Source organism: Enhydra lutris, unplaced genomic scaffold, assembly GCF_002288905.1.
Source record: "Enhydra lutris kenyoni isolate GAN:26980312 unplaced genomic scaffold, ASM228890v2 scaffoldscaffold50, whole genome shotgun sequence".
NCBI lineage: Eukaryota > Metazoa > Chordata > Mammalia > Carnivora > Mustelidae > Enhydra > Enhydra lutris.
In genome coordinates, this window is record NW_019154134.1 from 9,688,730 (window position 1) to 9,702,953 (window position 14,224).

At 37.3% G+C, this 14,224-nt stretch overlaps 1 protein-coding gene across 6 annotated transcripts in view; it reads right to left on the bottom strand.

The window, feature by feature from the left end:
• Positions 1–604: 604 nt before the first annotated feature.
• Positions 605–14,224, bottom strand: part of LOC111156885 (phosphodiesterase 4D) — an 887,389-nt gene continuing 873,769 nt past the window's right edge. For all 6 annotated transcript variants that reach the window (XM_022518023.1, XM_022518024.1, XM_022518026.1 and 3 more), the window contains 8 exons: positions 13,144–13,316; positions 12,416–12,514; positions 11,392–11,556; positions 10,290–10,389; positions 3,408–3,562; positions 2,382–2,504; positions 1,717–1,899; positions 605–1,021 (listed from right to left, as the gene is read on the bottom strand). In XM_022518023.1, the coding sequence (XP_022373731.1) occupies positions 605–1,021; positions 1,717–1,899; positions 2,382–2,504; positions 3,408–3,562; positions 10,290–10,389; positions 11,392–11,556; positions 12,416–12,514; positions 13,144–13,316 (1,415 nt within the window). The remainder of the gene's footprint in view (positions 1,022–1,716; positions 1,900–2,381; positions 2,505–3,407; positions 3,563–10,289; positions 10,390–11,391; positions 11,557–12,415; positions 12,515–13,143; positions 13,317–14,224) is intronic.

The window sequence follows — 14,224 nt, forward strand, 5'->3', positions numbered from 1 at the left end:
TTTTACATATCATACAAAATGTAGAGGTCAGTGCAGCTCACTGAACTGCACTGTTCAGTCATGTATCAGGAAGACTTGAAATTAGAAAATTATACAATTTCTGTGGCTCATCTTCCTCCTGGTAACAGATTCATGCTATGTCCTATTCCTGACACGTATGTTGCTTCCTCCATGGGTTCACTCTGTCTGTGTAATGCCTTCTTTCTGCTGAAAATATTGCAAACAAATAAAAAAGAAACCCCAAAGCCTATCAACTTTTGGGCTGCCCGATGAGCCACACTCCCTTGAAAACATTGTGGAGTTGATTTTCTCCGCTCTGTCAGCTCTTACCAAGCTGAAATCTTGTTAAAATGCTGTTCGTGAAGATGTCCCCCTTGCTCTGATGACATGGAGGTGAAAAAACTGGTTACAATATTCCTGAGCGCCAGACTGAGTAGTCAAGGTCAGTTTTGTTCAACAAACATCCTGGCAGATGACAGTGAGGTGTGACCATGGTTGTGGCATGTGACATGCACTTTGGAAACAATTTTTCTACTTAAATTTAAAAAAAAAAAAAAAAAAAAGAAAAAAAAAGGAAAGAAAAGGCATGACATTCTTTGCATTGTTACGTGTCAGGAGAATGATCTTCTATTCCACAGGGCTCGGGCTGGCTGTCTTCTTCCTCCCCCACTGTTTCCTCTTCCACCTGCTCATCAAGGGGAATTTCAGTAGACTCTGAGTCTTGAGTACAGAGAGTCTTGGAGTCACTGCAGCTAGTGTCTTCTTCCACCTGACTTCCACTGTCCTTTTCGGTGTCAGACTCGCCATCTTCCTCTAAAGTTAGTTCAAACTGGAACTTCTCGGTTTGACCCTGCCGGCCTTCCTCCTGGTCATCAGGTGCTGGGGAGGGGCTCTGAGGAATTGTGCTCTGGTACCATTCACGATTGTCCTCCAAAGTGTCCAGAATGTCCTGGGCATCAGGATGCACGAGGTCGGCCCATGTCTCCCAGAGAGGATGAACAATATAGTCTATGAAGCCCACCTAGTTAAAAAAAATTCCGGTTTGAGCATAAGACTTGGGACTAAGAAACAATGGAAAAGGTGAACTAGATCCCACAAATACCTGATTATGTATCTAATGATATCAATTTATATACATATATAGATAGTTTACATTAAAATATAAAATATGTAACATGGCTCACAAACATAACACTGAACAGAAGACTTCTAGCCTGAGTGTGGTAAAATAGTCACTACTTCAGGCAAGAGTACATATAAAAGTGTTGTTACCAACTCGTGAAAATTAGCAAGAACTCTTAGTTCAAGAGTATGTTTATGATGTAAACAATTTCCATTTGTTTACAGAGTTGAGCTTAGGCATTAGTCCTGGACTTTATTTTAGAATGGCCAATTTATAGGTGAATCTAGATAACTGAAGTCGGACCAGATACTCTATATGGCTTCATATAACTGAATTCACTTATGAGTTCAGATAGACAAATTCTCTCTATATATATACTAGATGAATACAGCCATAATGGATGAATATAATGTCATGAGAAATGAATATATGTCCATATGAATAAAAATCATAAGAATGAGAGTTTTCTGGCCTGTCAAAAACAAAGTAATTTTAAAGACTCAATGAAATACCATATGACATGCATAAAAAGTGATCAAATGTTCAGGTTGGAGTTGTGCTCTCTCTGCAAAACTTTATGTTTAATGCATCACCTGTGACTTTTCCACAGACGCATTGTGCTTGTCACACATGGGACTGATCTCCATGCCCCGCTCCCTCTCTCTGTCTCCTTGGCGGAAAAACTCCTCCATGATGCGGTCTGTCCACTGGCGGTACAGCTGGAGTGGCTTCGTGGGGTTGCTCAGGTCTGCACAGTGCACCATATTCTGAAGGACCTAGTAAAAGTGACAAACGCTTTATTCAGCACCTTCTTCTTGCCTTTTTTTTTTTTTTTAACTAGAAACTCACAGTGGATGAATGTGACACTTAGAAATACATACAGTTTAAGATTCCTTCCAAATAGCTCAACTATGATGTGTCTATGTACGGTTCACACTTGTATTAACAGCCCCCAATGATATCCCTTCCACCGTACCAAAATATCATAAGAAACTGTTTATGTGTGCATGGCTGATTAAGTTCAGAGCTGCTTAAATGGTCGGTTTTGTGAGATATTAGTTTTTTTTTTTAAATGAAAATGCAAATTTAAAAAAGCCAATAGTTTTATCTGGTTAATTCTCAAGATTAAGAATTTGGTTAAAAAATTCTGCTTAAAATTACTAAAATTGTAAGACGCAAGAAAGGAAACAGAAATCTTATCAAAGTTAGACACGGACACATGTGCACACAAACAGAACAAATTCAAATGATGTTTTACCTGAATCCTATCAGAATAATTATCAAGAAGAAGAACTCCAGAACTTGTCACTTTCTTGGTTTCAACCATAGTTTTCAAATCAGCCAGTAGATTCATGTGTTTTGACATGTCTGTTGCAAGTACCTTAAAAGAGTATTTTCATAAGTAACAAAGTCCAGAGGATAAGTCAGAATTTGCATATGAAAACATTAATGCAGAACGTGAAGGAAATGGAAAAGCACTATGGCATCTAACAGCAGTGAGTGGGAATTCTGTACTACTACTCCTTTGGGCAGCCTCTTCTGTTTTGCTGAGGGTTTTCTGAAAGCCCAGATGAGAATGTGCAATATACAAAAGGTTAGCAGCAGCAACCACTTTCACAGTGAAAAACCACTTTTTCACAATGAAAAAGATGAGATCTGTGGATAAAAAATCAGCACATGTTCCAAAGTTTTTTCCATTCCTTGGACTAGAAAGTGGTACCTGGACTCTGACCAAGGAACTCAACACTGTTCACAGAATACTTCAGAACCTGGTGAGTCTTCTGCTGTTCCAAGACAGCAGAAAACTCCATAACTCCTACCTTTGTAGGTACAAAGCTTAACGCAGTAAGTTTCTGATAACCAGAGATTTTCCTGTGTCTTGTAACCACTGTGAATACTGTGCATAAATACAAGTCATGGATGTCCATAAATAGTACCATCTACTGACATAAATTTATTTTCCATTTCACAAGTGGAAAAAAATCCATTTGAATTAACTGCTTTTGTTAGTCATTTTCCCTGCCTGCCACAAGACTGGAGAAATTTAGAAAACAAAACTAGAATGGTAAGGGCAAGCTGTCCCTATTCTGAACTCCAAACTGCTGGAAGGAGCAAACCTAGTAGGGAACATCACTGCTGGCAGCACGGGTGGCTTCTTGAATGTAAGTGGCAGTGTGATGTTTGGAAACACATGATTCTGTTTACCTGATACTCATCTTATTCTTACACTTTTAGAAAACCACTTGCATTACAACTCTCTTTTTTGTGTTTATCAGCTACTTACAATGTCAATGACCATCTTCCTTAATGATTGTCTTTGCTTTTTGGTCAAATTCTGGAAAATATCACAGTTTTCTTCCTGAAGCAACTTAAAGCCCACAGCCAAATGATGGTTCTCCAAGACAGAAGAATCATTGTACATCAAGGCAAGTTCAGAGTCTTGAAAGAAAGAAAGGAGAGAGAAGATAAACAAGGCCATTTTTTTCTGAGTTTATCTTATTTTTTATATTCTGACATAGTTTGGGTTTAAGAAGCAATGTCCCCTCAACATCTCTGTTAGCTTTACCATTATATGACTCTGCCCCGGACAGAATACACTAGTTAATTTAACAGTGCAAAGGGTGCTGGAATCTTAGGAATGAGTTCTAATGCCACTGATATGTGATAAGTCATTTCATTCTATCGATCTCCACTGTCATTTTTCTAAAGTGGAAGAGGAGTTGGGCCGAATGTTCTTGAACCTCCCCTCCAGATCTGCCACAGGTGGCTCCATGGGCAGCAGAACACGACACCATTTTTAACAGCTGGAACATATCAACAGCATACATTGTCATGTTCCTGCTAACTGTGGACCACCTTCCCAACATTTCATAGAATGTAAGGATCATATGGTTTAGGATTATACTCAAGAACAGTCTGGAATAAATGAACAACACTAGATGTGTTCATGCTGCTCTTACTCATTTTTTCCCATAGCATAGCTTTGGAAGTCAAAGTTTTACTCATTTTTTCCATGTTCTTTTCTGAGTATCATGGTAGTCACTAATACAGATACACTGCCCTTCCCACCTGAATGCTCATGACTTCACAGAGACAGGTGGTCAGCTGCCTACATAACTCCGTGATGAAGATTTTGCTTCTCCCTTATGACTGCCCTGGACCTGTGTGTTTTAGGCAGTAAGATCCTGCTTCTTTCCTAGTTCCTATTAATAGTAGACAAGATTCCATAAGATGGTCATTAAAAACAATTTGTGATTTATTCTGTTTCCACTTAGGTCACTGTAAAGACCAAAAGCACATGTATTTGATCTTTTTTTCTGACTAATGCGTGGGAAATACATATATTTCTAAGAAAGAAATATCCAATGTTACTTAATGACTATTTTAAAGGAACCAGGAAGGAGAAGAGAGGTAGACATATTTCTTTTGTGAAGTCCTATGAATTTACCAGTACTATAGAAATAGGAGTTTACACATCTAAATTTTTGCTTCCAAACCACAGGAACTGAGATGTGTACAGTACCAAGAAGTGGGTGTGTATAGTCTATTTTGGGGGGATAAAACAATAGTGTTCATTCATTCATTCATTCATTCAGATAGTATCTGGTCAAGTCTGACTTTTAAATAGTCTCTGAAAGCTTCAAACTATAAACATTTATCTATAGATGATAAACATAGATATAAAAATTCATCTCTATAGGATCTTAACACATGGTATTATGGTTTCTACAGTAGATTCCTATTAAAAGATACAAACTGGAAGGAAAGCAAATGTTTTCTGACTAGACAAAGTCAGGGTTTGTCCAGGGTTCTCGAAGGGAATAAGTATGCATAGCGATAAGGGGCATTAATGCATGAACTGACTCAGGCTTGCAAAAACCTGGGCTAGTTTATATATCTCATGAAAAAAGAAGAAAGCAAATAAGGCTGTGGATCCTGCAGAAGAAAAAGGTGATGAGTTATTACTTTAAGGAGGAGGGTGATCTGTGGTATGGATTCTCTAACAATGAGTCTCAATTCTAATCAATGTAAAGATGCGCTTGCACACAGAGGGTGGTCCAAGAGTCCTGACCAAGCCTGCCGTGGAAAGCTGTTGGCTCCCGAGATTTACTAAGAATCTAGACTGGCCAGAAAGGTGATGAAAGATTGCTTACGAGTGGGTGTCACGTTTCCCTCCAGTTTTGGGGCTATTAACAAGAAGGTGGTGAAGACCACGAATTTTTAAATGAACACATGTTACCATTTAAGCAACTGAACCTTGGGGTAGTCATTTAAGTTTCTACTCTTCTTTAGGGCTGAAGGCACATAGACACATATAAAGGAGGTAAGACTCTGCATCTCCAGAGAAGTTTTTCTCCAAAGATGCTACCGCAGCATTCCTACATAGAATCCTTGAAGGTTCAGGAATTACCAGGAAGTTGCCTTCAAAGTTTGCACTAAGGTACAGGGAGGTAGGGTGGAGGGTGAGAAAATAGTTTATTTATAGAACATTTCTGTTGAAACCTCTTTGTCCTCAAGGCCCAGTACAAGTAACCTCTTGCATGAAGCCCTTCCTGGTTACTACAGGCAGAACCGCTCACTTTCTGCTTAATACTTTGTATCACTGATCTGGCCTTGATCATATTCTACCAGACTTGTCATTATCTCTGTTCAAGTCTTTTTTTAAGATTTTATTTTTATTTATTTGAGAGAGAGAGCAAGCACGAGAGGGGAGAAGATCAGAGGGAGAAGTAGACTCCCCACAGAGCTGGAAGCCCGATACAGGACTTGATCCCAGGACTCTGGGATCATGACTTGAGCCGAAGGCAGTCGCTTAACCAACTGAGCCACCCAGGCACCCCTCTGTTCAAGTCTTAACAGTCTTAACAGTCTCTGCCAAAGACTGCTTAGAGACTTAAGACCCTGTATAAAACGAAAAGTTATTCATGTGATGTGCATGGTTGTCTGGTTTCCCTAGCACTTCTGAACAAGATATTTCTCCTTGAAATGGGGAAGGGAAGTGGTAGTTTTAAGATCTAGTTGCCAAGGACAAAGGATTAAAACTGGCTCAATTCATTAATGCCCTGTGCCTGTAACTTGCCTTATTTTTCTCCACTGGACTAGTCCCATCTGATATTCATGTGTTACAGTTGAGTCTCTTCCAGTGGAAGGCAAGCTCTTCAGAGACAAGCCATTATCTTGTTCACCCATATATTCCTAATGTCTAGAATGTTGTTTGGCACAGAGAAGGCTCTCAGTATTTTTTGTTGAATAAAATATCAATCTCTGTAGTATTTCTATATAATCACATTTGATAAAAATGAAGTTATCCTTATTTTGAAAGTGTTAGATTTATGCAGAAGAATAACATTCTATATATAATCCACAGATACACTATGGAAAGCTTATTTTAAAATGAGACTAGAGGAATAAAACTGTGTATATTGGTAGCTAAATCCAGCTCCACTTTAATGTAGTGAAATGTCTCTACTCTTGGAAGTCAAAGCCGTATGCTTTAAACACATGACCAATGTGAGTAAATCTTTTCCCCTAAAATTTAGGCATCTTTTCTATAAACAAAAATTACTTGTTTTCCAAGTAAAATTTATTACTATATATATTCTGTACTTTTGACAGTGCTGCATTGTTTCAGAAAATAATTCTGTGAAGTCAAATGCTTTTGTTATGATAAATACTCCCCAGCATGTTCCAACAAAACTATGACGCTATTTACATTTTATGGGTTTATTTACACGTACTATCTTTGAAAAAGACTGATACAGATTCCTACACTGGAATTTCAACTTCTTAAAATCCTACTCAGATTTCCCCATTCCCCAAATCTCTTACAAAACTTAATCAATTCTGCCTGTAGAACTGATGTCTCTGTTTTCAAAACCTCCATGAATTTACCATGAATGTACGTATCATTAGTATCAAATCATTTGGCTCCTACAAGTGGAACAAATTATGGGAACTGTTGTTACAACTAAGAAGCAGAGGAGTACCAGGAATGGGAAGCAGCCTGGTGAGCTCCAGAGCCTTCCAACAGAGGATGTCATACAACCTCACTGTGCCTCTGTAGCCTCCTTAAAATAGAACAAGCGACCTCCCAACTAGGGGTTTGTAAATGTCAAGATTAGAAGTCTTTAGAATTCTCTATTATAAGAAACAGATTCAACCCTTGGCTTTGGACACGTTGGCAGCACCAGCTCCAAGGTAAGAGTTGAGAGTGTGCTAATCTGAACCACTGAGGCTCAATCAATCCATGAAAAAAACAGAAAACATACACTTAATGTCTGTCTATCTGTGTATCTGTAATATGTTATTATATAATTATTATCTGTATATCTACATATAAAGAATTTCCTGCAAACTAAAAATAATCACATAATTTTGATAAGAGTATTTACAAAGCTATTTATTGCAAGTTATGGGAGAGACTGCTTTATAGAATGCTGTGAAGTTCAAACTTACTTGTGTTACAGGTCATATTAACCTCTTCTGTGTCCTGAAATAAAATGCTTGCTGGCATGATCCCTAGTCAAAAGCTAACTAAGACAGTGATTCCTATACTGACTTGGGGCCCTGATCCACTCGGGGATACTTTCATGTACCAGGTGATGATGCTGATTCACTCTCTCAGGAATAACACAGCCTTTTCACACCCCGCCTGGGAGGAACTATTAGCAATCCAAAGATGCTCTGGGAACTATTAACCTCCCAGTGTTGCTGAGATCTCAGAGAAAGGAGATCATCACACCATCACTGAATAACAAAATACTTCCAGAAGCAGGATTAGTTACCCTTCCACCTCAGGCAGGTCATCAGCAAAATGACCTTAAACAGACACCAGTGGCCATTGTCACTGTATTTATAATTGTCCCCTAAATTTGTTCATCTCACCTATCTGAGAGAGTCTCAAATTTTGGAGGGCATCAGATTCATCTGTGGACTGAGGCCTTGCTAGCTTAAATTTCATACTCCATGGGTCCCTTAATACCTGCCAGAGTTCTCCAGTACCAGACTAAGCTCATTTGACTTAGGGGGTCTACAGGAGAGAATAACAGAGCAGGTTCTCATTTTTCTTTAAAAAATTAACAGATTACTTGGAAACTGACTTTATTATCAGTTGTTTTAGCTGATAATAATCTCTTCTTAATCTAACCTCTTTTTAGTAATGTTACAATAAGAGAACAAAAATACTGTATAGAATAGAATGCAAAGATAACACACCAGTCTATGTTTTGCATGCCTTTTTTTAAAGGCTGACATTACAACAAAATTTTTATGTGTTTGTAAAATTAGGAATGTATCAAGACATGCTTAAAAATCAAAATAATAAATCCAGTCAGGCTACGGAAAAGTGCCAGCACAGAGCACACTGTACCATATCTCTCTGCCCTTCTCACAAGGATAGTCAACCCTAAGCACTGATGCTTTAAACTCACATAGTTGCAGCCAATGTGTATAAATATTCATGTGTTAATACTTAGTAATGCCTTGATGACTCTTGAAAGCACCCCATTATAGGTTCTCATAAGATAGCTGAACATGAGATGTTAGCCTCTCCAATCCTGGGTTAATAAGTTCATAAGCCAAACTTCTAAAATGTACTTGAGTATCCACACCTCTCAGGAAATCCATGACTTTCCCAATGCTCCTACATAGAAAATGAGTCACAGAGGTGCATTTTGTTATAGAGTAGTCCAAAGGCGATTGAGATATAAAAAATAGATGTAAATAATTTTAAAGATCTGAGTTAAATCTCTCAAAGTGAGGCTAATTTAAATTGCCTCTTTAAATCTGGCTACAGCAAAGTATAGGGAATAAAAGGGGAATGAAAAGACGCCACAGAGTTCAACATCTTTAGTCATGAGAAGGCTGCTATCCACAATGCCATAGCAAAAAAGGGCAGATTTTTAATAGATATAAGAAATTCTCTAACAACTTTGCTTTTTGTACATAAATGTGAATTTATAACATTAATCTACCACAGTAGGAAGAAATAAGATAATACTACATTTAAATCATTTACCAATTCACTTCAAATATTAAAAGAATAGAAATTTCGTAAAACTGAAACCTCTTTGCAAAGGCATAGCTCAAGCAAGCCTACCTAAACATTCCCTACAGAGGTTTTCCAGGAAGCTGTGTGTCAGAGATGCCCCATATTAAACAGTCTCTACCACTCCTCATATATCCTAATTTAGTAATGCCTTTTTTTTTTTTTTTTAAAGATTTGATTTATTTGACAGAGAGAGAGAGAGAAAGAGAGATCGAGATCACAAGTAGGCAGAGAGGCAGGCAGAGAGAGGGGGAAGCAGGCTCCCTGCTGAGCAGAGAGCCCTATGCGGGGCTCAATCCCAGGACCCTGAGATCATGACCCAAGCCGAAGGCAGAGGCTTAACCCACTGAGCCACCCAGGCACCCTGCCTTTTTTTCTTAAATATTCATTTATTTGAGAGGGAGAGAGCAGGCAAGCATGTGCATGAGCAGAGAGGTTGGGGGGTTTGGGAGGTGAGGGAGAAACAGATTCCTTGCTGAGCAGGGAGCCTGGGGCTTGATTCTAAGACCTTGAGATCTTGACCTGAGCCGAAGGCAGATGCTTAACCAACTGAGCCACCCAGGCATCCCAAGTATTGACTTCTTATCTGATGAGATGTCATGGGTGAGAAGAAATTTAATGGTTAAAAATATTTAAATAAAAGAGAAGTCAAAAGAGATAATAAGTCAAAGAGATGTGATGTAAAAAGGAAAGAGCAGAGCTGGGCATGGTGGTGTATGAGGAAAGAGTAATCATAGCCTCTGAAGAGGATGAAATGACAACCTACATAGAGTGAGGAAGGTTTAACTTTTCCTGTTTTTATTTAAAACTTTAGGGACAATGTAACTATCTAAATCTTTCTGCAAACTTTCACTTCTGATTACCCTTGTCTACCAACACATTATTTCTAGAGAAGTACTGAAATGCATGTTTTTCAAACAACATAAGCCTCATAGGATAAAAACGGTAATTTTCAGAGCTAGGTTACATTAACACACACGATCAATAAAATGCACATTTACACATCCCAAAAGAACATTACAGCTCTGGAAACATCCCAAGTTTATAAACAAGCTCGGTCATTCTAAGACATAAAAGGAAAAATATTTTTTTCTGCAAAAATAAAGAAACTTCACTCACTTGTATTGATGAGAAACTGATTTGACACACCGGGATGATCTACATCATGTATTGCACTGGCAAAAATTGCTGCAAGAATCTCCAAATCTGTAAACACAGCCTGTAAAATCAGACAGATAACATTATCATCCTGTAATAATACAATGAAAGGTATATACAAATTGCAAATTACTTCCTAGAACGTGTTAGAAAACAGAATGAAGGTTCAAAATATTTAATAGCTTATTTTAAAAGTATTTAAGATGTTTAAGGATGTCCTGAAAATGTACATAAAATTAATGACATGAGAAACTATTTTCTTTCATTCAAACCAGGGACTCTCTATCTCAGCAGAATTGACATTTGGGGCCAGATTATTCTTTGTTGTGGGAGGCTATCCTGTGCACTGTAGTATCAGGACCCCCCTGGCCTGAAGCATGAGATGTCAGAAGCATCTATCTCCAACTTGAGACAGACAACAATGTCTCTACATATTATCAAATGTCCCTGACAGGTAGGGGTCAGGGCAGGAGGAATAGGGAGGAACCACCCTCAGTAGAAAAGCACTCACTCAGATGATGAAATATTGACACAATTTTATGATGAAAACAATCTGAACTAAAAAATATATTAGCAAAAGAGAATCTTTCCCCCAAATGATTAAGGAAATCAAATTATCTTAATAAACATTCACTGGAACTTCTTAAAATCCGAGAGAATTAAAGATGTGTTTCTTTCTGAAAAATTCCATGAAAAATATCAAAACATTGTCTCTACTTTATAAATAATATCATCCTTTGAAATATAAATGTAGAAGGCATCAGGCTAAATTTCAAAGAAACTAACTAAAACCGAATAAGCTAGATATACTTTATGGAATGTCTACTAGGTCATTTCAAAGAAGCAGTATCATGAACAGATGAATCCCCAAAACTTTGATCAATCTTTGAAAAATTCATCAAAGACTGAACTGTTTATTAATCACAACATTTTTTCCCTATAACTCAACATACTTCCAATGAAGCCATTAATTTTCTCCCCTACCCACCCTCCAGTATAAAAGTTTAAGAGATGTTTATGAGTGGCAGGTTAGTGATCTCAAAGTTTTAGAAAACAGATTTACCTCCAAAGCAGGTGTAGATAATAGCACGTGTGTCGACTGGACAACATCTGCAGCATGAATATTATTGTGGTAGGCCACGTCAGCGTGGTAATGGTCTTCCAGAGTCATAAGGTATGTAATTAAAGTGTCTACTGGAATTTTAAATGTTTTTAATAAATCCCGTTCCTGTAGGAAAGGAAATACTCTTAACATCTTGTTTTCACATAAAAACATTTTCCATAGATGTGTTAACAGAAAAATCACACCGGTGTCACCTATGGATAACCCAGAAATAGAAATAGCACCCCTTGTAGTGTCTAGAGAGGGAAATGGAGACGTTTTGAGAATATCCAGGGGCTCTGGGGACAAAGCAAGGATAGGGTTGTCCTTCTGGGGGCCCATGTTGCTTTCCTCAAGAGGTACGGTGTCAGGAATGAGCTGCCAACTGTCAAAGTGTCTGTGTCTGATAATCATGAAGGCAACTTTAACCCAGTGTCACTGATTTAGCTAATGGATCACAACAACCGAAACTCAACATTTTCTCTAGGGCTGGAACATGCTATGCCAGTCCCAGGGTGTCTACAGTCTCAAGTCCTCATTTATATCCTAATCCTGAGCTGGGGCAAAAGCTCAACAAGAAGGGGAAACTGGTATGGAAAAGAGAGCAGTACAAGAAACAGCAATTCAAGAAATTAAATGCTAAGGTTAGTCACCAAGGGGCTTATTCATTTTTTAGTTCGTACTCCACTCTATACAAATCAGGATCGTGTAGATGATTTTTAAACTCTTGCTTTAATGAATTGCTTCAATTTCCCCACATGACTTCTTGGAGTGGAAAAAATAACAAAACTGTTTTACTTCTGTTTGACCCATACTCCATACTTTGTTACTATTTGTCCCTTGGTAAAGGGGCAAATAAGAAAAAAAAAAAAAATCAAATAAACAAAAAAGGGTGAATAGTAAAGAAGAGAAGACTCAAGCACATTTCACAGACTAGACATTATGTCACCCAATAAAGGAAAGGTGTTAGAACTTAACACGTTACCTGAAAAATAGTATGCATGATAACAGTCAAAGGCCGGTTACCAGACAGCTCTGCTATTCTGAAAACATGAAGACCCCATTTGTTCACATCTTCTAGTTCCTGGGGTTACAGAAAGATTGAGAAAATTAGGAAACAGAAGAAGAATATAAATCAATAAACATATTCATTTAAATGACTTTAACGTTTTAATAAAAAGAGTGTTAATAAAAACTCTTAATAAAAAGAGTGTTAGGTTTAAAAAAAAAAAAAAAAAAGATTCAGTTTAAATGTAACAGATGCACCTGGTAAGTACAGGCAAACTTTTAGGTAAACCCACTTAAAGGTACTGAAAACTGAATAGTATGGCTTAACCTTACGACTTTGACAACACAATGTAGTTAGATACTTTGACTATCAATTTCAAAGCATTTTTTCAATATATGAAATCTATTTACAAAACCTTTACTATTCTCCTGAAACCCAAAAGATATAAAATATTTCTAACTCTTTAAGGTCAATCAAAAATGGAGATGTAAAAAAGCAACAAACACATACTCTAAACCACCTAAATCCACATATTAATAACCCTCAAATAATTTGTAAAGAGCTTTATAAAGTACTTTGCCACTTTCAAAGAAAAAGGAACCCACAAATTAATGAACTAGTCTACCTACTTAAAAGAGAAAGAATTAAAACTCATTAAAAGGCAACCCAACATATTATGACCACAATCCTTAAAATCATCGTACCTTGGCAAGGACATCCTCTTGTTCAGTTTTAACCCCAAATCTCGGGATGCTTGAATTCGTCAAACTGGAGCTGTGCATCAACTTCTTGACCCCACTGATCTGAGACATTGGCCTTTTCTTTTTCTCCTTTTCCTTCTGAGTTGGAGAAGGAATTTCCACTTCATGTTGCTTATCTGAAGAAATTTAGAAAAGGTTCTACATTTATTGTGAAGTCTACCTGAGTTGCTACTTTTTAATCATAATGTCTGTAAGTGGACAGGTTTTCATTAATCATGACATGTTCCAGAAAATGTTTCCAAGAAACACTTCTTTCAGAGAAGTTGAGTATTTATAATCTGATGTGGACTTACTGTGATACCCTCCAACACAAAACTGAGCAAATAAATCCCACTGCAAAATAATTAACATCAAATGTATTCAGTGGTTGCTAATTGGATGGAATGCTGTACACACACACACACACACACACACACACACACACACACACACATATATTTTTTGCAAGACTTATGATAGCAGACTTGGAAAAAGCAAAACATACTGGTTATTTCCACTGTTCATCAACTCTGTCCCTGTTTGAAATTCACTTAGTGTCTTGGAAACTGCTCTTTCCAACTAAGGATTCTAGTTTTAATACCTATTTTGAAGAGGAAGGAATTTCATACACACTATAAAAGCAGCACTGGGTGAACCTAATGGCTTATTGAAATGGGTCATAATGTAAGAATACAAACAGTATATTTGAATGACTTATATTTTGCTATTTTATATTTTCTATACTAAAGTGAGATAATGCTTATGATGTAACAAGTGGAACACAGGAAATTTCCAGTATCATCTGATAAGGAACTGTCAGATTTAATTGTTGTTTTCAAATAAAAGACATTGGATGCCTCAATATTTTCATTAACTATTTCAAGGCAGTGAGCTCCTCTAACTCATCCTTGCATGTAGCATGTGTTCAATAAATGTCTCTTTAGTGAAAGTGCTAATTAGATATTATAGCAATTTTGTTTTGAAAGTAAATTCAAATCAAGGATGTGTTCACATTGATGACTTTCACTAAATGAATTTTCTCTTT